Raw genomic sequence first — 23,824 nt, 5'->3', positions numbered from 1 at the left:
GGTTAGTCGAGGTAAGTTCGATTTTTTCAATCTTCCTATCTTGTTCTCCGTGGAATCTGGGAGGACGAAGGAAAGAGGTGGACGAGGGAAACGAAGGGGGATATTTCGATTCGATAACGCGATAATCTAACGAAGATAATCTTTATCGAATGAGAGGATGTTTAATGCAGCACGATGTTCGAAGGACTTGCCACACAATTTCGATGAAATTTTATATTCGCACGTTTCTAATTTCTTCTTAATGGTAATAAATATGATATGTAATAATATATATCGATAAAGTTATTAATCGTAAAGAATGGAATTCTTGTAATCTTACAATGTTATAAATAATGTTATTAAAAAGAGAGAGAGAGAGAGAGAGAGATATTGAAAATAGTTTTATCTAAGGATGTTACGCACCTTTAATTTTTGATCATAAATGTTACTTTTACTTCGCTACTTTATTATTCTTTTTTTATGCGATAATGAATGGTAGCGCGAAAAGTGAATAATACTAAGTAAAACGAACTGAACTATTGAAAATGTAACGAATAATTACATACATACATTTTCCAGACATTCATTTGGAATTATACATACGAGTATACATATATAAAAAAGAACTTGGCAGCATTCGGAATGTCTTGACATGCAAACGTTGAATCGAAGACGAGTGGAAAATTGGAATAAGATTCGGCAACGGTTGCTAAAAGGATCGCCAAATTTTTCAAGGGGAACACATCATCTAATATAACAAATCTATATATTTATATATAATATTATACGTATATATATTAAGAAATTGATTCTGAAATATAAAAAATCGTCACTACATATATATATATATATTTTTTTTTTTTCACAAACAAACATAAATACTAATAAATAATTATAAGTCAATAGAACAAACAAACAAAAAATTTTTTATCTTTCAAAATCTATTTTTTTATATACGTACATATATAATATAGGCATGTATATAAATATACATATATATATTATACGTATATAGAGTGAAAACACATGACGTCGTTCTTTTCTTTTTTTTCTTTTTCCTTTTCTTTTTCTTTTTCTTTTTCTTTTCCTTTTTTTTTTTTTAACTATGACGTAGTTAGCCATCGCTCGTTGCCAGAACGGAATGTGACGAGGAACAGATTCTTGAAGGAGCAGCTCGAGTACGCTTCCGGCGTTTCGCGATTCCCCCAGTGGTCTTGCAGGCCCAATGACCTGATTGTCGAGCTCGAAAGAAGAACCAGAAGAAGAAGGTGCTCTCGATGGTTCGTTACCACGAAATCGATGTGACGATGACGTTCGCTACGCTTCCAGAAATAATAAAGTACGTGCTACTAATAAAGTACCTACTTGCCTAGAAACAGAAAGATGTTCTCTCTCTTTCTCTCTCTCTCTCTCTGTCTGTCTCTGTCTTTGTCTCTTTCTCTTTCTTTCGCTGAAATTTCGCGTGCATTAAACGAATAAAATAAGAAATCCCTTAAATTTTACGCGAGATAAAGTATATCTCGCAAATGATATACATATACTCACTCTCGAAATATTCAAGTACCAAATTATCATTTCTTAGAAGATTGAATCGAACAGAAGCGCTTTCCACTTAAATATTTTTTCTCATTTTATTTTTTCATAATTTTTAATATATCATAATTATTCAATTTAATACTTTAATTATATTAAATCAAAAGTAGACATATTTATACACATACACACACACACACACATATATATATATATACTCTTATAATTTTTCTCATTCGAATATCAATATTTCAATGCGAAGAAATATTCAAAATATCTTGTAGTATATATAAACGAATGAAAACGATCGCGAGAAACGTATGTCTTTGCAACCATAGTTACCAACGTCGTCAATCTATATACACAATATATATCTATATATTGTCTATATGCATATAAGCATAGCTTCTCGAACGGTGGCCACTCCACGATACGAACGACACATAGCTTCCTGTTCGCGGCACAATTTTCGAGGGTCGATATATCGAACGATGAGAGAAAGAAAGAGAGAGAAACGACGACGACGTTTTCTTCAAATAGCGCGGTAGTTAGCGCCTCCCTGAAGAAGGGTTTGCGAGAAGAGGGTTGGATAAGAGGAGAAAGAGGAGGACCGTCTTCTTCCTCTTCCCCGTTCGTCATCGACTATATTTCTCTCTTTCTTTCTCTCTCTGATAGACTACCTTCCTTCTCCCACCCTCCCATTCTCCCTCTTTTCTATCCTCCTCTTCGTCCCTTCCATTCTCTCGTTCTAGCACGTTTTCCTCCGAATCTCTTCGTATTCACTGACTACGCTCTAATCGATGCTGTTTAGCCGCTGAACGATTTAAAACATATCACCCCTGAGGAACACGATACTTTCACCTCGCTAGGGAAGGGTATGCATTGGCGCAGTGCGAAAAAAATTTCCAAGAAACAAAGGAATTTTCTTTCTTAAGTTGATCCTTGAGGGATTTAAAAAAAGGGAGAAAAGAAACGTGAGGAAAAGGAAACATCAGGGAAACTGTGTGTGAAGCGTGTTAGGGATTTATTAACAAAAAGTGTGCATGTATAATTATTATTTAGTTTTATAGACGATAAAATATATGAAACGAGATTTTAGATTTTTTTTTCTTTTTGTAATAATTTTTTTATGTTCCAAAGCTCGAGAAAATTATGTAGATTGTTAGGAATTCCAAAAAAAGAAATTATATACTTTTATAATCTAGTTTACACTACAGATGATAAAATAAAACGTAACAAACATACAATATTATTTTTCCTTTAAATATCATTGAAATTAACAAATTTGGCTTATCATTTCCTATAGATTATAATAATTCAGTTTCTTAATAAATTTCAACGGGTTATTGTGGATTTGTTTTCATTAGTTCAAAGAAGAACCAAGAAATCACTTTGTATAGATAATACATATTTACACAATAGAACGAAACTTATTTATATACTTTATATTATTTATAGATATGTGTGTGTGTGTGCAATATCTATCGTACGATTTTATATCAAAGATGACGCAATATAAAGTCTATTCTCATTAATTACTTGATCATTAATTTGTAATGTTACAATGTATCGAATTAACGTTCAATACATATCTCGTTTTCTATAGAGAATACGAAAATATAATCATTAAATCAACGAGCTTAATACGATATTATTATCTAGAGTCCTATGGGTCTCATTAAACGAACAGTAATCACTATGATTAAGAGATAATTGCTTCAGTAACTTTTCGAATCGTGTATCTTCATATTTAGTAAAGAACATACGAAAAAAATTACATCTTTTTCGTAGATACATTTTTTTATATTTGAATATAATCATTAAATATATCATTCGTGTCTGTATAAATAAATAATAATAGAAAAGTTGACAAAATAAAATGTAAACGCAAATTACTTTTTTTTATAAAATTATCATTAAGTAGAAGGATCGTGCGTGAAATAATTAAAATACAGAAATTAACATGATACTCGCATACAACGACCGATAAAAAAGTAGTCGCTGATTAAGAGGGTTAAAAATATCATTGTATATCAGTAAAATATAAAAAATAGGATTCTATCAATAAAAGAGATAAGAAGAAAGGAAAGAAAAAGAAAAGAAAGAGAGAGAAAAAAGGGTTAAAAGAAAGATGGCGAGGTAAGAAAGAGAAAAGGGAAGAAATGTTGGAACGATTATCAGGACGACCTGTCGAGGAGGGTGTGCACGATTACGACATAAAGCAAGGATACTACCGCATTGGAACAGAATCGTATAGTCGTCATCTCCGTCGTCGTCGTCGTCGTAGTTGTCGTAGTTATCGTCGTCGAGGTTGTCATGGGCCATGGGCACAGGTACTCCGAGGGATTACCACCACTTCTTTCGTCTCGCAATCCTCCGTGGTACTCTCGACCCTTTCCAACGTGTTTCCGTGCACGTCACGAGCGAGAGTTACCCCCTCTTTTCTCAACTGGTCCTCTATTTGCGACGTAGAAGAAGGGGTGAAAACGATGCAAAGGGGTGCAACTGGTCCACCACTACCACCACTACCAACACCACCACTACCACTACCACCACCACCAACTATCATCACCAACACCAATGCTCTCTACCACCTCCACATCTCGGTAGATCACGAGAATGGAAGATTTTGCAGGCTCTGCAAAGTCGTTCGAAGGAGTCAGTCGTCGGTTGCACGTTCTCGCGAATCAGAGAATAGCCATCGGAAAGTGGTACGAGCCACTAACCGGACCTGGTTCCGGACTGGCACAAATTCACATCTCTCTCTCTCTCTCTCTTATCATCCTTTGTTTCTAACTTTGTTTTTGTCCTCGTCTTCTTCCCTCTCTATTCCCTTTCTCTCTCTTTCCCCTCCTCCCTTTTCTTCATCCCTAATATCCCTTCGACGATACTACAAAAAACGTTTTGAAAAATCGTACGAAAGGATGCATTGAAGGATAAAGAAAGAATGTCGACGGAAGGAGCACACGGAAGAGGCATGACTTCCGCAATCCTCTCCACGTTTCTTCTTCTTCTTCTTTTGCTACTGGACCGCACCGCAGATGCACAGTAAGATCGACGTTTTTGAGGATATTTCATCGTCGATGATAAAAAAACTCTCGTTGTTTAGCCGAGCATGGAGTATAATTCGATCGAATATTAAATACGATAGCATGTGAAACTGTGATGAATCTACGACACATCGATCGATCTGATTTTCTTCTAAATACATAGTTCTGAAAAGTTACAGTGAAAGAAAATAGAAAAATATTTAAAAATTTAATATAACAAACGACTAGTTCGTATTATTTTGATATAGAATCGGTTCGATCGATCAAGCTGGTGTGATGTGCTAAATATTATCAAGATGGAGTGCTTACGGGAGACTTTAACGACCAACCACTTCGCGTTCGGATGTGCTCCAAGATCAAAGTTTGAGCAGTGTTTTCTTTTTCTTTTCTTTCGAGATAACTTTAAAAATTCGATAGTTATCGAGGGACGTCTTTATCTTTTTTTTTTTTTGTACTTTCTATATTGACCAATTTTTTTAGTTATTTTTTCTTTTTTCAAATATATATCAAATTCCGTAAAGTTTCTCATGCATCAAATAATCCTCGTATCAAAATTGAAAAGAAATAGTGCCGAAACGAAAAAAAATGTTTCTTTCAGGAGAAGCTTAGAATTCTTCGATCTTCTACCGGAGGATCCAAAACTTTACGATAAAATGAGACCACCGAAAAAAGATGGACAAGCAACCGTCGTCTATTTTCACGTCACCGTAATGGGTCTCGATTCGATCGATGAAAATTCAATGGTAAGTACGATTTTCTCTTATCCCATTGATAATGTGTCTTCTTCAAATATTGACAATGTCCATTGAAAGACGATAATACCTACAGAGGACAAGAGAAAGATATAAAATAATTTACAGACCTACGCTGCGGACATATTTTTTGCTCAAACGTGGAAGGACAACAGACTGAGACTACCAGAGAATATGACTTCGGAGTATAGGTATACGATTAATTAATTAATTCTTCAAAAATTGTAAGGATAAATAGATAATCGTGAAAAAATTGCTCCTATAAACGAAAACCTCTTGAACGGAATTGAAGATTATTAGAAGTCGACTGGCTGAAGAACATGTGGCGACCTGATTCCTTTTTCAAGAATGCCAAATCGGTGACCTTTCAGACGATGACGATACCAAATCATTATCTCTGGCTCTACAAAGACAAAACTATCCTATATATGGTGAAGTACGTAAAACAAAAGTTCTTACATCTTTGACATAGTTAACTTGATCGTTAAAAACAAAATATAAAACATAAGAAAAAACTTTACGTTCAACGATCTTGCTACGATACTTACAGATTGACATTAAAGCTCTCTTGCGCTATGAACTTCTTGATTTATCCGCACGACACGCAGGAGTGTAAACTGCAAATGGAGAGCCGTGAGTAATAGTCGATATCTGTAGAAGTTTATCAACGAAATTGCATCTTTCAGTAAGCGCATCGCTAATACGTTCGCTAATATTCGTTCAAAGAAATTACATAGAGACAAAGAGATAGAGAGAAAGAGAGAGAGAGAGAGAGAGAGAGAGATTTCTATCTTGCATGAATAGTTCGCGAAAGAAATATCCACGCTACTCGAATAAAAAAAAAGAAAAAATATCTTAAAGAAAAATGATACTCAAAAAAAAGAAAAAGAGATCGTCCGCGCCATATTTAGCCGATAGTGTGAATGCTTACGTTTTGACAAGGACAAAACAACTCGGTCAACAGTGTCTCACACGACGGATGAAATGATCTTCCAATGGGATCCCGATGTACCACTTGTTGTCGATGAGAACATAGAATTGCCCCAATTACAGCTCGTGAAGAACTATACGGCTGACTGCACGCAAGTCTATTCCACTGGTAAGTGATTTGAATAAGCTTCTTTGATTCGGTTTTTGAAAGCAAAGTATCGTGTCATGCGTACGTACGCTTGTACGATTAAACATCGAGGATAAATTTGATTCCATTCAATGGCATCTTTTTATACGAGAAATTAGGAAGAATCCATGCATAAAAATTGAATGGATATTATACTACCATCTCTAACAGAAAAACGAATTAATGAGAATGAAAGTAATGAAAATTGACGTTTATGAAATTGTAGGATAAATAATCTAAAAGCATCACGAGTGATATGTTTTTTCTAATCATTGCTGTTACTCTTACGAGATAATCAAATTTTACGAACGTTTGCAAAAATTGAAAATATATTTTTTATACTTAATTCTTATTTTCTCTAAAATTATACTGGTCTGATTCATTACATTTTGTTTAACATATCTCCTAATTCTTATTTATAATTTTTTGAAGATTCGTCAAGAAAATGGCTTGTTTTACTTTTACATTAAAAAATAAATATGTTAAACTATTCTTAGAGAAACTCAAACATAATTGATGAATTTCATTAATTCGAAAAGTAGACGTATTCAATAATAGCTTCTCTCTAACTAACCTCGACCCTTTTGAAACTATATTTGAAAGGATGACACCGTCCTTTAGATTATCGATTTTCTAAATATATTACCAACTTACCCGACTCTATCATATATTTTGCATATACTTATATATACATACAATAAATATACATTATACGTACATATAAGGAATAAACAAAGGAACCTTTTATTTTCAGGTAACTTCACCTGCTTGGAAGTGGTATTCGTATTGAAACGACGACTCGGTTATTATCTCTTTCATACATATGTTCCCACGTGTTTAATCGTAATCATGTCGGTAAGTCATGATCTTATGGAAAGAAAGAAAAAACAGAATAAAAAAGAAACTATTAACACCTTATATGGGGTGTTTACTTTATCGAAACTTTGCTAAGAATAATTAACTATAGTAAGTTAACTTTTGAAAAATATTCCGCATATAAGGTGTTAACTAAAGAAAAAGAAAAGAGGATATGAAACAGGACAATATGATTACAGATAGAGAGATAGAAAGAAAAAGAGAGAACATATTTATTTATTTTACAGTGGGTCTCATTTTGGATCAAACCAGAAGCTGCACCAGCCAGAGTGACCTTAGGAGTGACATCGTTGCTGACCTTATCGACTCAACACGCGAAGAGTCAAGCCTCTTTACCACCGGTCTCCTATTTAAAAGCTGTCGATGCCTTTATGTCGGTCTGCACGATATTCGTGTTCATGGCGTTGATGGAATATTGTTTGGTAAACATCGTTCTCGGTGATTCCGATGCGCCGGCAGCAAAACCACCACCACCTCCGGCACCGCCATCTTCTAGCGCTGCCGACTCTGCTAAACTTGATAAAATCTTCGATATTGCAACTAAGGTAACGCCTTATGGTGAAGATTGTTTTATTAAAAGACGACGACTTCTGTGCCTCGGAGAAACAATTTATTCACCCTTTGCGGTCTACCAACTGTTTTTGATACTTTATTCATAACATCAATTATTTTATTCTTAACGTCAAGCATAACATCAATGAATGACTTTTCTATAATTTTGTTGTGTTTGTTTTCTCATAGACATTTCATTCAATTATGGTTTTTATACTAGATTTATCTTTTATGGTAATTGGTACGTTGTTATTACAATATTGTATGTGTTTCCAAGCAAATATTACACCTATATTTTTCAAGTTGTAAACATAGAAAGTTTTTGAGTATCTCATATCTTTTTCTTTTCGATTTTTTTAATTAAAGAGTTCGTTATGTATAATAAGACCGCAAAGGGTTAATAATGTACGTTTACTGCTAAATAACTTTATACATTTCATAAGTTTTCGTATTTATAATTTTTACTAAAGAATTTGTTTAGATTATACTTCACTTTCGTTTATTAATAAGTAAGTATAATGTTTGAAAAAGTGCTTGACTAAATTGTGATTCAGTGTTTGTGAAAATCAAAAATGTATAGAAAATAACTTATATGTTTTCTTTTCATATAATCTTATTTATTTATTTTCTTTTCATTTCTTTTAATTTACACGCGATCTTCGCGAGAAAGCTCCGAGGCACAGGAGAGACGTCTTCTTGGCGGTGGTTCAAGTTGTGATCGTTGTCACGCAGGAAAATGCAATGTTGTTGTCCGGTCGATCGCAGAAGTCGAATTCAGGTCCACCACCAGGACCAACACCGGCTCAGAAAGCAAGAATGAGGGCCTTGAACATCGATCGGGTCTCACGTGTTTTCTTTCCTTTTCTTTTCGCTGTATTGAACGTCACTTATTGGATAATGTTTGCTGAATATATTTAAAATCTTCTTTTATCCGATAATTTGCGGAAAGAGAGAGAAAAAGAGAAATATCGGAATGCAAGATACGCGTTTAAAACGAGAAGGAGTGAGAAAGATGAAACGTAAAATTGGATGTATGTAAAGAGTGTATGTGTGTGAGAGAGAGAGAGAGAAAGACAAAAAGAACGAACACACATTTGTTATCAAAAAGATGACATCAAGTCGTAAACGAAAAGGAAAACTACAAAAAAAAAAAGAAAAGAAGAGAAACCTAGCTTATTTTTAACTCGAAAAACTCGTGTATCGTTACAAGATGCATAAACGATAGATAAAAACGTATTACGTAGACATATCTCGCGCTCTTTTTTCTCTAAATAAATGGCTATCTGAAAAAAAAAGAAAGAAAAAAATCAATTATCGATCAAGAAAAATTTGGGCGCCAAATACGAACGATCGTCGCGATCGAAGATCGAGATATCGATTCGTTGATCTATCGCGATAAGAAAAAAAAAGTGAGAGGAGTTAGGTGAAGTCGAATCTGTAATTAATTATTATTAAAGGGTTTTCGCTTAAAAAAAAAAAAAATAATAAAAAATAAAAAATAAAAAAAGAAAGAGAAATGCCTAGAAAAATTTGTCGATCTCGATATCGTAGAAATTATTGCACCTTCAACATTCCTTCAAATTATTCGTGCAAAGAGTTTGCCCAATTGCAAAAAGTAAATCGTCCAAAGAAGCTTATAGACGGCCGTTTAATTCAACTTCTCACTAATCTCTGCTTTTCGAACATCCACGGGAATTTAATTATGATGAGAAAAAAAAAAGAAAAGTAATTAATCAATGTAATTTAATTTAATTTAATTATCAAAAGCTTTCACGTTCAAACAGAATAATATAATTAATATTTGTTCATCGATCAATCCGTAATGGATCTCATAAATTTTGTAAAACTGCTTGTCACATACAAAAACGAAACGTTTTTCATCGACACAATATCATTTTGGTAATACAATCATTCTTCGATGCCTTTCGTCTATATATACTATGATAGCATTAAATTCATTTAGAACACCCGCTGTACATACGAAGATAAGATAATAATCGTTATATTAAAGAGAATAAAGGAGACAAAGGGAGAAAAGAAAAAAGAAATATTTTCGAAGTTTAAAAAGAAAAATTCAGAGATATTATTTCGATCGCATATATAGATAAAAAGAAATAGTAATCTTTCGTCAACCGTAAATTTCGTTCACGTAAATTCACATTGAGAGATCGTACATCTCTAATGTACATACATACATATACATATACATAAATACAAAGTAACAAAACTTGATTTGTTCTTCGCGTAGGGATATTAATCGAACTAATTATCGCAGTCAAAATATTCGTCCATTTACGAAGGAACGACCATTTAAATCACGAGATCGAACACGGGCCTCGTGTTTAATTATGTATAATGAGAGTGTGTATAAAATAAAGCATGATAATGCATGATTTTAAATTTACTACTCTGTGATATCCCTTTCCCAGAATCGATTGAAACATCATTATTATAAAAGATGTTAAAAACAAAAAAGACAACGATAACAGAAACATATAATATTTATTATTAAGTTGAATATTTTTTTAAACCCTGAGTAAAGTAAGATATTCAGTTCATTGATGAATCAACAATTTTTAATTAGATATTATTTAAATTAGAAATTAATTAAAATGTTGAATTCTGAACAAACGAGTGTTACGTTATACTCTGCATAATTTGATGAAAAAGAAATATATTAATAATAAATTTATTGATATTATTTCAGTACATCGAGGTTGATGAAAAGAAAAATAAGACATGTATGTCTTATTAAATCTTAAATGGTGTATATATATGTATTTATTTGGATAACGATTGTTCGATTATCGTCGTTAGATTCGTCGACAAAGTCTATCATAAAAATTCTATAGAGAGATCGAAAGTAAAGAGAGAAACAGATGGTATTAGAGTACGAAGTAAAGAAAGAGACAGCGAGAGAGAAAGTGTGAGAGAGAAAGAGTCAAAGAGAGAAACAGATACTAACAGCAGGCACGCATACGCTAAAGAGCAGAACGCTTGCAAACGTTGAACGAAGAAAGAATGATTGATAAGAGTAAAGAAGAGAGAAGAGGAAGAGAAGGCATTGGCATCCGGCTATCATAACCGGGATACATCCTAGAGATAAAACAACTGCCCACGCGCTTTTCTTCCTTCCTTTTCAATCGTTTCACGCAGTAAGCGTGAAACAAATTCATCACGATTGAATATCTTATTTTCTTTTTCCTAAATATAAAAAAGTATATACACGTTCTATTCCCGTTTAACTTTTTATGCAATAAATACGTAATATCGTAAAATTAAATGGACGCCATTCTGAAATCACTGAACTGATCAATATAAAAATATTACGATTTATATTTGTATAAGAATTACGCGTCTGTAAAAATTTCTAATCATTCGCATGATGTAATCATCGTATCTATATATAATAATAATATTGATAAAACGTAGAACTTAGAAAATTTCTCTCTGACTACAGGGAACTCCTACATTCCTGATGTTAAGAAAAACAAGGGTCCACTTCGAAACGATCTTTGAACATCTGGCACGTCACGCCCCCCATTGTAAGTTTTTCAAGGAAGAGATAATATTACGAAAACAAATGTGAAATGTAATTTTCTAAGATCGTATTAAAAATATTTTCGCTAAAAATTTATCAAAATTTTCTGATAGAATATAAAAAAGGTATCAGTTCCGATACTTTCCAGTTTCGAAAGAAATTCACGTCTTTTTAACACATTGCTCATCGGCCAGAAGAATCGCACGCAACTTATATAATTATTAAAATATAAAATTAAACGTAATCTTGAACTTTAAATAGAGAATTTAATAAAATTTTAATTTATGAGTATTAGATTAATACAATTATGAATATGAAGCCGATGCGTGAAACGCATCATTACTTTTTCCATATAATATCCGCTCAACGTAGAATGTTTCTTAAGATTAAATAATAAATAAGAGAAGAATATGGTGCAGGGTTCTGAATCGTTTCAGTGGAAAGTACGGCACTGTCGTCGTGTCTTGAGCCGAACGAACGAAGCGGCTCTCTCGCTTCGAGACGCGTCTCTGGCGAGGCGTCAGCCTTGTTGGGAGCCTTGTCGTTGAGAGTCCTCTCCTATTCAATTTTCCTTTCTATTTTACGTTGAAGAGTTCGAGTTTTCGTGGATAAGAAAGTGCGATACGGTGTTATATATACGTCTATACGTTGAAAAAACTCATATCTCGAACGATCTCGGTAAAATCGGCTTTTGAAAAGAGGGATAAAGAGGAGAAAGGGTCCCAAAATCATCGCTGACGGAGCAGGGAGTTGTGAGACTGAAGTGGGAGAGAAAAAGAGAGATAGAGAAAAAAAGAAAAAGAGAGAAAAGGAGAGAGAGAGAGAGAGAGAGAGAAAGATAGTGGGAGTTTTAGAGTGGGGAGAACCGAGAAAAAGAGAAAGAGAGAGAGAGAGAGAGAGAGAGAAAGAGAGATAGAAGGAGATAGAAAAAGAAAAGGGACGTACTCGTGTGCGCGGAGGCACATGACCGCGCAACAAATCTCGGTGGAGGTTTTCTCGCTCTTTCGAACAGTGTCTCGTCGTCAGAAACAGTAGAAAGACGACGGGAAAGGAGTGATCCGGAGGTTGGTAAAGCTGAGGAGAGAAAAACGAGAAAAGAGAGAAAGAAATAGAAAGAGAAAGAGAGAGAGAGAGAGAGAGAGAGAAACGGATAGGGTGTTCGAGCAAACGTCGCGATAGAAGAAACGGTAGGGACCAAAAGAGGCGGAAGAATTCGCGATGGATATGTACTTACGACGGGGTGCATCGATATGTGTTTTTCTTTTGAAAGGTGTCTATGCGCACGCGCAATGGCGTCCGCAAGTGTACATTTGAAATCGATCGATCGAGCACGATCGAAGAAGAAAGTTCAATCGATGACATTTTTTTAAAAGATCTCTTTCTATTTTCGACGTTTAGAAAGAAAGAAACCGAGATAAATATATCGAAATTATATATAGCAAGTTTGCGTTTTTCTTTTAAATGCAATTTCATGATCAACCGATTAGAGAGCATTATGGTGAACTCCTTTTTTCTTTTTCTCTATTTCTCTTTCCTTTTCTTAAAGTAACATACATCTGACGCATGTTTTACGATCGTATCTATAATGATCTGACGGTAGAAAAAATAGAGTCGCACGTGGCTCTTTCTATTTATAGTCTTTCGTTTCTAGTCGATGATAATGTATTATTAGAATGAAAATAGGATTTCTAAAAAAAAAAAAAGGAAATGTGCTATTGAAATAAATCATCGAGTATCATCGAGTATCTCACTAACTCGTCTTACGAATGAACGATTCGTTTGATTTATGCGTTTACACCGTATTGCATCTTGTGTATATACGTATTCGCAACGTGTTTGAAAGACAAGCATTTCTTTCTTTATTTTACAGGGTTAAATGGAGTCCATGAGTTAAGTCTTCTCACGAATCGTGTATAACATGATGCTCGACTCGAGCGGGAAATACTTAAAAATGGCAGGACATTTTTATTGGCGAATCTTCACTGCACTTTTTATTTTTGCGATTTTCCTTTCAACAGGTAAGGAAATATACTTGGATATAATTTTAATTGATTCGCGTCTTTCGTGGAAAATCTAGTTCTATTGATTTTCTATTCTTTCTTTTGTTTTCTTTTTTTCTTTATTTTCCTATTTCGTGTTTAAGAACGACGAGAAAATTGTAAGAATTAACAATCGTGAAGAAATTGATAATATTCATTGATTAATATACGAAATTATAAAAAAAAGAGAAGATACGTCCAGCCGAAAGTTCACTAATCACAAATAATGATCACTCTTTTTATTTCATGTTTCTTACTACGAGAATATTTTATCCAGAGCGATTAGATAGCAGTAAGACCTCACGACCTCGTCATTGCTTTGAACTCTATGAATATGTTTAAGTTCCCAAATTTAAGCGTCCTAAATATATGATCGATTATCATTAGACTTTTAATCGACTGAAAAACGAGAATTACTAAATTTCTAAAAGGATAAAACTTTTTTGTGAATTCTTTTTCTTTTTTTGTTATTACAGTAACAAAAAAGAAGCTAATCATTTTTATAAAAATTATATCTTTTATAAATATATACATATAACTTGTTGCTAGCAAAATTTAAAAAATGGTCGCATTATGAAATCTATTATTATTCACGATACTTTTAAAAATTAATTAATGAAATATAGAAAAAAAGTATAATTTGTTTTTATATAAAATAGCATAGTCTTCATAGATATTACGAATAAGCTGCTTCATCATAAACATCCCGTTCCCCCTCTCGCGATAACAACTACCGGTAGTAAAATCTCCATGATGATAACTTTACATTCCGAGAATCATTGAAATATTTCCTTCTACGAATGATTCAAAACTGATAGAGTTTTATCTTTTTAGGTTCTACAGAAGCCCAGCAAACAAGGGATTTAAGGCCAACAAACAGAGGTGAGTTAACCTTTTTATATACGTATATATATTGACTTTGTCAATGTTAATATTCAAAAACTAGTTGCAAATAATCTTCAAAATTAACAGATGTTTCTAAAAAAATGAAAAAATATAAAAAGTGGAATAATTTTATAAGACAGACGGTAAAAATGAAAATTAATAAATTATTATACGAGTTTGATAACAGATAAAGATTGAATGAAGAAAAAAGAAAAGAAAAGAAAAGAAAGGAAAAGAAAAAAGGTAAAAGTGAGAGAATGTTATAGGAACAATACGCGACGGAAACGTCTCACCAACGGAAATAATAACAAGACGTCATAATTGGCTAGGGATGATCATCCCTCAACGAAGAGGTAGTTCAATGAAGTAATATGTGGATATGGTTCTATTTTGCACAAATTAACTGGTTGTGGGATGCAATATCTTCATTCGGTCATTTTTTTATTAATAATAATCGTATATAAATGTTCAGTTATTTTTGTTTTTAAAGATACGAGGAAATATTATTTCTTTGTTCACAGGATCACATCCCAAAAGACCACATCCTTGCGAACAAAGTTCTTGTTATCCTGCCACGGGGAATCTTTTGATTGGCCGAAAAAATCGCTTGACTGCTTCGTCTACTTGTGGTCTCAAGGGTCCAGAAAGATATTGCATCGTTTCTCATCTTAAAGAACGAAAGAAATGCTTCTTCTGCGATGCGTCTTTCCCTAAACAACAGCACAATATTGAGAATATCGTTGACGGGTAAATGAAAATTTTTGTTCAAATAGATTTCAGAACAAACCAATTAATTATAAATTCATTATAAACTATAAAACATTTTGATTTAATTCATTATATTACATTCACATTACAGGACAAATCCGCGATATTGGTGGCAAGCTGAAAATGGAATAGAATACGTAACCATCAGATTCGATCTCGAAGCTGAATTTCATTTCACTCATATCATCATCCGTTTCCAAACATTCCGTCCCGCAGCTATGCTGATAGAAAGGTCTTTCGATTTTGGAAAAACTTGGAAGGTTTACAGATACTTTGCCCATAATTGCGAACAATCCTTCCCAGGTATAGCTACGCATCAGCCGCAAAGTTTGACCGATGTAATATGTGAAACGCGTTATTCCGGCGTAGCCCCATCCACTGGTGGCGAAGTAATCTTCAGGTGAATTAACGTTTTTTAATTGCTTTAACAAACAATCCTACATTTCTACATAATCCATAAAGATATTTATATTACGTTACAGAGTGTTGCCACGAAATTTGGAAATCGATAATCCGTATTCGATAGAAGTACAAAATTTATTAAAGATCACCACTCTCAGAATCAACATGACGAGATTACACACTCTAGGAGACGATTTGTTGGACTATCGTCCAGAGACAGGAGAGAAGTATTATTATGCTATCCAAGACATGGTGATTCGTGGATCCTGTTCGTGCTATGGACACGCATCGAGATGTCTTCCTTTACCAGGAGTGGCGCAAGAAGAAAACATGGTACACGGAAAATGCGAATGTACTCACAATACAAAAGGACTCAACTGTGAAAAATGCGAGGATTTCTATAACGATTTACCTTGGAAACCAGCGGTCGGTAAACAAACAAACGCGTGTAGACCTTGCAACTGTAACAATCATACATCTTCCTGTCACTTTGACGAAACAGTGTACGAAAGATCTGGTAGAGTTTCTGGCGGTGTATGCGATGATTGTCAACATAACACGCGTGGTCAAAATTGTGAACAGTGCAAACCATTTTATTATCATGATGTTACTAAAGATATCTCGCATATTGAAGCCTGTCAACGTAAGTTATTTAAATATTCTTTTGAAAGTCAATTCTATTCGGTTCTATTCAGAAATGATCATTGAATGAGGATATCTTATTTATATCATTTTTCAGCTTGTGATTGTGATCTTAGTGGGTCCTTGGACGATGGTATATGTGATTCCAGAACCGATCCTCTTAGCGGCGATGAGTCTGGCCGTTGTCACTGTAAAGCGAACGTAGAGGGTCGTCGTTGCGATCGTTGCAAGAATGGTTTTTGGAACTTCGATTCAGAAAATCCTCAAGGATGTCAAGGTACAAAATATTGGAAATTATAATTAAATATTCGACAGCTATAAACAAAATGAATATTTAAAAACATCTTTCAGTAAATCTCTTATTACTTTACAGCATGTACTTGTAATACTCTTGGTACCATCGATAACCAGGGTTGTAATATGATCACTGGCGAATGTACTTGTAAACGTTACGTTACTGCACGAGATTGTAATCAATGCCTGCCAGGATATTGGGGACTTTCCGAAGATCCCGAAGGATGTAAACCTTGCGATTGCGATCGTGGTGGATCGTATGAAAATTCTTGCGACGTTGTTACCGGACAATGTCGATGCAGACCACACATCATCGGTAGAACTTGTAATCAACCGGAACAAGGCTACTATACCGGCTCTCTAGACTTTTTAATTTATGAAGGTGAACTATCAAAAGCAACTGACGTAAGTTATATACGAATATTTAGTTTTATTTAATTAGACAATTCACTTTTTGATATTATACTTAACCGAATATATTTTCCTCAGAATTGTCAAGTTGTAATAAGAGAACCATATCGCGATGGAAGAAATAGTACTTGGACGGGCATTGGATTCATGAAAGCCTTACAAGATTCAACTCTCAATTTTACGATCGATGGTATTCGTAGATCCATGTGGTACGATGTTATAGTACGTTATGAACCAGTGCAGTCAGGTACATGGGAAGATGTTCAAATAATTATTGAAAGAGACGGACCTGTTGACCCCAATGGTCTTTGTGCCAATTCGAAACCAGAATATGATCGATTATGGGTGCAATTACCATATCATTCAAGAAATTCTGTTGCTCAACCTTTTGTCTGCTTAGAAAAAGACAAACAATATAACGTTATCATGCAATTCGGTAAATTTAATAGTCATATAGATACACCAACGGCATCTATATTAATTGATTCTGTAAGTTTAACTTTACGCATAAATCAGAGTATATGTATTACAATGTTACCTTTAAAAATGTTTTCTTTAAGATTATTGTAAGACCAAGAATAGATACCGTACCTTCCTTCAACGATGTCGGTGAATTGCGTCGTCAGGAATATGAATTATGTAATCAAGTGCTTAACGATGTCAATTACATTCAGAATAATTTACCTGATGCGTGTAAACAGTATCAGAACAGTATCGGTTATTATGTCTTCGAGGGTGCACATCGTAAGTAAAATGCACTTTACGAAAACGAATATCCTAGAAACTATACAAATGAAATTATATACTTATAGCGATATCTATTTTATTGCAGCATGCCAGTGTAATCCTACAGGATCGCACAGTCTTTTTTGTCATAATTATGGTGGCTCATGTCCTTGCAAAGTTAACGTAGTCGGTAGACGATGCGATCGTTGTGCTCCGGGAACTTATGGATTTAGTCCAGCAGGATGTATACCTTGCGACTGCGATGGCGTTGGTGCATTGGATAACTTTTGCGACGTTGAAACCGGACGATGCAAGTGTCGACCAAATACGTATGGAAGAACGTGTGGTCAGTGTGAACCAGGTTTTTGGAATTTCCCACATTGTCAACGATGTCAGTGTCATGGTCATGCAGATAACTGTGACTCTAGAACCGGAGCTTGCATCAATTGTCGCGATTCTACCACTGGTCACAATTGTGATCGTTGTATCGAAACCTTTTACGGTGATCCAAGAATAGGAGTGGACATACCGTGTAGAGCTTGTCCTTGTCCAGGTAAAAACCGTATATCAAAGATAAAAAGAAATGTATTCTCTAGTAATCATTTGAAGTGATGAATAATTCTTTATTCATTTATATATATATATATTTTTTTTTTTCTATAAACGTAGGTACATTAGATTCTGGTCACTCATACGCCGATAGTTGTTCCCTCGATTCTGTAACTCACGATGTAATTTGTGAGTGTTACGAGGGATACGGCGGTCCACGTTGCGAAAAGTGTGCTGAGAATTATTTCGGCAATCCTGAGGTACCAGGTGGAAATTGCGGACCTTGCGAATGTAATAACAATACCGATCTAAATTTACCTGGTAACTGCGATCCACATACCGGACGTTGTCTACAATGTCTCTACTATACCGATGGACCGAATTGTCAAATTTGCAAATCTGGATTTTACGGTGATGCACTTAAGCAAGATTGTAAAGAATGTAACTGTGATTTCCTGGGTTCCGATAGATCCTTTGGACCTTGCGATCATCGCACTGGACAGTGTCCTTGCTTGCCTCATGTGATCGGTCAACGTTGTGACACTTGCGAAGAAAATCACTGGAGGATCGCAAGCGGTCAAGGTTGTGATCCTTGCGAATGTGACGCTGTTGGCAGCGTATCTGATAAGTACGTGATCAATTTTACGTATATGAAAAACGATCAAATAATTTGTTCGATCATTTTTAACTCTTCTTTTTAAACGTTTAAAAACAGGTGTAATCCCTTCGATGGAAGTTGCGAGTGCAGAGCAGGTTTTGGTGGACGAAGATGCAATGAATGTCAAACGAATTTCTGGGGAAATCCAAACATCGAATGTACGCCATGCGAATGCAATGTAATTGGTTCCGCAAGTCAACAATGCAATAGAGAAACTGGTGTCTGTATTTGTCACAAAGGAATAGGAGGTGAAAAGTGTGACCAATGTGATCGTGGTTATCATGGCGAGGCACCACAATGTAGTCCGTGTGGTGAATGTTTCGACAATTGGGATTTAACATTGGACGAATTGAAAAACAAGACGAATCTTGTAATAGAGGAGGCTTCCAGGATACAGAAGGTCGGTACTACCGGGGTTTACAGTCAAGAATTCGACGATATGGTCAATTCTTTGAACCAAGTAAGAGATTTGATCAGCAACACTTCTATCAAGAGTCAAGATTTGGATGAGTTAACCAATTTAGCCGAGGAATTGAGTAAGAACATTTCGAACTCAGCGAAACAACTTGAGGAAGTCGACAATATGTTAGAAAACGTTAGTCAACGAGTTAATCTTGGCGATGTGGCATTAAAGAAATTAAAGAATAGAACGAATAGTTTGCATCAGGGTGCTATGGAATTAAAAGAGAACGCTACGATATTGCAAGAGGAGAATGTTCAAGGTGCCCTAAATGTAACGCAACAAATGGCCGAGCAATCTCTACAAGCCGAAAAGATGGCAAACGATACAAGCAACGTGTTGGCTGATGCAGAGAGATATCGCAAACATACGGAAAATCTCTTAGCCAAAAACAGTGTGTCGGTTAACGAAGCCCAAGAAAGAAATAGCGAATCTCTTCAAAAATTAAGCGATAAGTTAAATACATTGAACGAAGGTATGCCCGAATTGAATCTTAAAATGTGTGGTGACAATGTCACCGATTGTAGCAACGTTTGTGGTGGTGCTGGATGTGGCTTCTGCGGAGGACTCTCTTGTGACGTTGGTGCGATAACCAAAGCTAATCAAGCTTTGGATGTGGCCAAACAACAGGCTGCTAAAATTAAGAGTCAAAAGGATGAAGCGGAACAACTATTGCGTAATGTATGTTCATCGGCTTCTTTTTTTTCTTATATTTTTCTTATTGTGTCTAACGAGTTTTTATCTTTATAGATGATCCAAATCAAACAAGATGCCGTGGCAGCTAGATCGAATGCACAAGACGCATTTAACAATGCTTTGGAAGCACGGAATCGTTCCGACAAGATTACGAAAAGTTTATCCGACACTAACAAACGAATTTGGAGTATGTTGGACGAGGAACAGCCAACACCGACGATGGTGAGAGACCTAGCTAACGACATATTAAGCAAGAACATAAAGTTAAGACCTGATGAGATCAAACAATTGGCCAGTCGCATAAAAACTATCGTCGGTTCTCTGACTGATTCCGACAAGATTCTTGCCGACACAAAAGACGATCTAGAATTAGCTCATATTTTAGAGGAACGTGCTAATCATGCTAAAGAGGCAGCGTTAAAGAAACAGAACGAAACGAACGAAGTCGTACTATTGTTAACAGAAGCGGAAAAGGCACAGGAATTGGCACAAGCTGCTATAGACACAGCTCAAAGTGACGTGGCCAAATCGGAAAAAGATTTGACCGATATAGCCGTGCTCATAAAGGAAGCTCAAACGAAAGCCAACGATACCACGGATTCCGTAAAAGCTTTGGACGCAAGATTGAAACAATTGCAAACGCAATCGGCCAAGAATGCTTTCATTTTGAATAAGGAAATCGAAGTCGAAACGCTCAAGGTTGCCAATGAGGCACGTGTCGTCGATGGAAAAACGAAAAAATTAGCAGAGGAATATAAAAAGGCTGATGAATTTTTGAATTATCGAGTAAATAAGAGCAAGGGTGACATACAGAGAGCTAAGAAATTACTTCAAAGAGCTTCCGAATTAACAGCTGATACGTCTACTAAATTTAAGGACTTAGACGGTATGGAAAGCGTTTATAAAGACAACGAGAGAATATTGACCGATCTCATGGCCGAAATAGATTCCCTAACCGTGGAAATGGTGAAACACTTAGCAGAGATCGAGCGAAAAGCACAAATCTACAGACAGTGCACCTCATAATGATCGTTTATTTATAACGTTTATGGCACCTTAGAATCGAATAGAAATTCAAGAGATGTCTATTCGACTCATCCTTCTAAGGACACTAATTCTTAATCCCGATCGATAATAATTTTCTGAATAATACTAAAGTTACACATATCATATTATTATTCAAGTAGTTTCTATCACGAAGATATTTACATCATGTTCTCATCTTTTCTAATTCATACTTTTATAACGCACGAATGTAGATATCGATGACGGTCAATTTTTTTTATAGTGCCATAATATCTAACAAAAGTGCCGTGTTTTTCTGTGAAAGAAATCGAATCTAATCGTACTTTACTACTTATATTTTTGCAATTATTTTATTTTATTTTATTTTATTTTATTTTTTTTTTTTATCTTTACAAAGCTATTTTGTATAATGTCATTTGCCCTATGATACTATTTGTTGTACATATGTAGTTTTTATATCCGTATATATATATATACACACACACACACACATTAATGTGTATTGCACAACATTCGCTATCATTTGATTATTTCTATAATTCTCATTTAATATTATAATAAAAGACAACATTAGGTAATATAGACGTCTAACACAACGTTAAAGTTTTGAAAGAGATTGAATAATTTTACATAACATTAAGGAAATTTAAAACAATCGTAGTGTAATAATGGAACCAAATGCCTTAGTAAATATATAAGTAGGATCTAATAAATAATTTGTTATTGATATACACGCAACAGAATACATGTTAGAATAAATAAACGAGATTAACCGAATCGAAAAAAATCTAAAATGAGAATCGATTCATAAAATCTTCTTCATAAAAATTCATTAGAATTACATATTCGAAATGATATTTTTACTGTGAATATTCGTAAAAGCAGAACCACAAGTTTCCATTGCCCCTGACATAATCTTATTTCCTTATATAAGACGAAACTTCGATAGATAGGAGGAAATAGTGCCGGAAATACGATAAGAGAAAAGATAAGAAGTTTACTGTGATAATTAGTTATTTCTAAGCTTCTAAACAGCAAAAGATTCAACATTTATTTCTTTTTTTCCTTAAAAGAAAGAAAAAAATCGTTTCTTTCTAAATGAAGATCCTAAGATTAATTCGATGTAGAAAATGTAATCGATTTGATTAGAAATTTTTTATACAGAGAATTACTTATATCAATTTTTCTTTTTTCATATTTTTGTTTTGTTTTATTTTTTGTTTCGTTTCCTTATGGGAAGTTTTATCGACTTTCAGGATCACATCCTGGAGTAGAATTTCACCGTAAAAGCAATCCTTGCTGTTTATTGTGGTAATACCCAATGTCGGGGGACACACGTGCGTAAATAGAAATTCCCCTACTAAACTATCCCTCCCCTTTTTCGATAATCGACTTCGAACGACGTCGGTGGTGGTAGCTTCTACAGGAACCCATCTGCATTTTTTCTTTATTTCTTTTCTTCCTTATTTTTTTTTCTTTTTACTATTTTCTTTTCGTTGCACCTCCTCGAACGAAATCGCCTTTCTCTTTGAAACATGGCCAGACGCTAGAGAGTATTTCGTGAATAAAGAAGAGCTTTGTTGAATTCAAATGGTGTATGTATGAGGGCTCACGGGGTTGCGTACAATGAGTTCATTCAATACGAGCCTCGATGGTTCTCAAACCGTATTAGATCGACGTAAAGGATCTTTGAATTAATCCTTTTCTAATTCGCTAACTATCCACACGGTCACGTTAGAAACGAATATCAAACGTATAATAGTAAATACTGCAACAAAAAACTTCATTCAAATTAAATTTACACGTGTAATCTGTAATTGAAAATCATTTCTTTTTAATTATTTTTTTTTCTTCGTGATCTATATTCTTAATTTCGCAATAATAATTAAAAATCAAAAAGAAAAAAATAGTACAAAAATTAAATATTAAAAAAATATTTTTTTATGATGTATATATTTTTAGTGTCGCAATAAAAATTAAAAAAAAACAAAATAAAAAATAATAATTAAAAGAAGGGAAAATATAAAAGCATAACAAATTAAATATTATTGAAATCGATTGAAACATACGATGTTATTATAAAAGTTATCATTATGGGAGTATATCTTATCTAATAAAAGCTCATATTTTAATAAGGAAAATTATTGAGAGCCACTGGATTTCAACGAACGATCGTGTGGTCATCACCGTTAAGATTTCTCTATATACATTACAGCCGTCTAATGAATTAACGTACCAAACGAATACGCATACGAATAATGCGTATGCACTACTATTACATATCTCGATTATATTCTATAAGCTATTCTATTCTTAATGTTCGTAAAATCGATAAAGGTACTTATTGAAACGCTATATATGTACAGGGCGATTCAATAATTATTATTATTCTAAAATAATTTTTTAAAGATTTTAAGAAAATTTGTATACAACTTCAAATGCTAGAATAGAAATTCATTTATATAATATATATTTAACGTAAAAGATTTTTTTATTTATAATTAATTAAAAACAAAGAAAAGAAATTATAGGATTATTTTAATTTTTTAAATAGTAATAATTATTGACTCCGTATATTTTTCAATCCTCGCATTCGATGAATTTATCGATGATTAAACTCCCATTCTTTTCATTGGACAAAGATTACAATTATCTCAAGGCATATATTAAATGCTACAGATAGAATTCTTGGATGTTACAATCGACTTATAGGGCAAAAGAAGAATCGTATCGAGAAAAAGAAAAATGATAGGATAGGAAAAATATAATATTTTTCTTACGAACGCATGCACATATTGAATATCATCCGTTAGTAAATACAAAGAGAAAAAATTTTTTTTAGGAGATAACTATATCAATTTTTTAAAT

The 23,824-nt window shown here is 34.1% G+C and overlaps 2 protein-coding genes across 7 annotated transcripts; both read left to right on the top strand.

The window, feature by feature from the left end:
- Window positions 1-1,046: 1,046 nt before the first annotated feature.
- LOC127064977 (glycine receptor subunit alpha-3) lies at window positions 1,047-10,263 on the top strand. Of its 5 annotated transcripts, none has more exons than XM_050996716.1 (10): window positions 1,047-1,318; window positions 2,188-4,560; window positions 5,161-5,305; window positions 5,423-5,505; window positions 5,607-5,750; window positions 5,865-5,947; window positions 6,279-6,413; window positions 7,186-7,286; window positions 7,535-7,852; window positions 8,530-8,728. In XM_050996716.1, the coding sequence occupies exons 2-10, from the start codon at window positions 4,460-4,462 to the stop codon at window positions 8,575-8,577; spliced, it is 1,158 nt and encodes a 385-aa protein (XP_050852673.1). In that variant the 5' UTR covers window positions 1,047-1,318; window positions 2,188-4,459; the 3' UTR covers window positions 8,578-8,728. The 5 variants fall into 5 exon arrangements, with proteins under 5 accessions (XP_050852673.1, XP_050852672.1, XP_050852669.1 ...); XM_050996712.1 differs by having other exon boundaries at window positions 1,054-1,318; window positions 8,592-10,263; XM_050996714.1 differs by having other exon boundaries at window positions 1,058-1,318; window positions 8,625-10,263.
- Window positions 10,264-11,902: 1,639 nt separating this feature from the next.
- On the top strand, window positions 11,903-21,784 carry LOC127064960 (laminin subunit beta-1). 2 transcript variants are annotated; one of them, XM_050996671.1, is made up of 14 exons: window positions 11,903-12,464; window positions 13,271-13,418; window positions 14,274-14,321; window positions 14,846-15,071; window positions 15,184-15,492; window positions 15,575-16,137; window positions 16,234-16,413; window positions 16,510-16,835; window positions 16,920-17,330; window positions 17,402-17,585; window positions 17,674-18,120; window positions 18,237-18,744; window positions 18,832-19,915; window positions 19,985-21,784. In XM_050996671.1, the coding sequence occupies exons 2-14, from the start codon at window positions 13,319-13,321 to the stop codon at window positions 20,954-20,956; spliced, it is 5,358 nt and encodes a 1,785-aa protein (XP_050852628.1). In that variant the 5' UTR covers window positions 11,903-12,464; window positions 13,271-13,318; the 3' UTR covers window positions 20,957-21,784. The 2 variants fall into 2 exon arrangements, with proteins under 2 accessions (XP_050852628.1, XP_050852631.1); XM_050996674.1 differs by lacking the exon at window positions 11,903-12,464 and adding an exon at window positions 12,486-12,587.
- Window positions 21,785-23,824: the final 2,040 nt, after the last annotated feature.

Source organism: Vespula vulgaris, chromosome 7, assembly GCF_905475345.1.
Source record: "Vespula vulgaris chromosome 7, iyVesVulg1.1, whole genome shotgun sequence".
In the NCBI taxonomy this organism is placed as follows: domain Eukaryota; kingdom Metazoa; phylum Arthropoda; class Insecta; order Hymenoptera; family Vespidae; genus Vespula; species Vespula vulgaris.
Note: the sequence above shows the minus strand (reverse complement) of the source record. Positions and strands in the feature narration are given on the sequence as shown.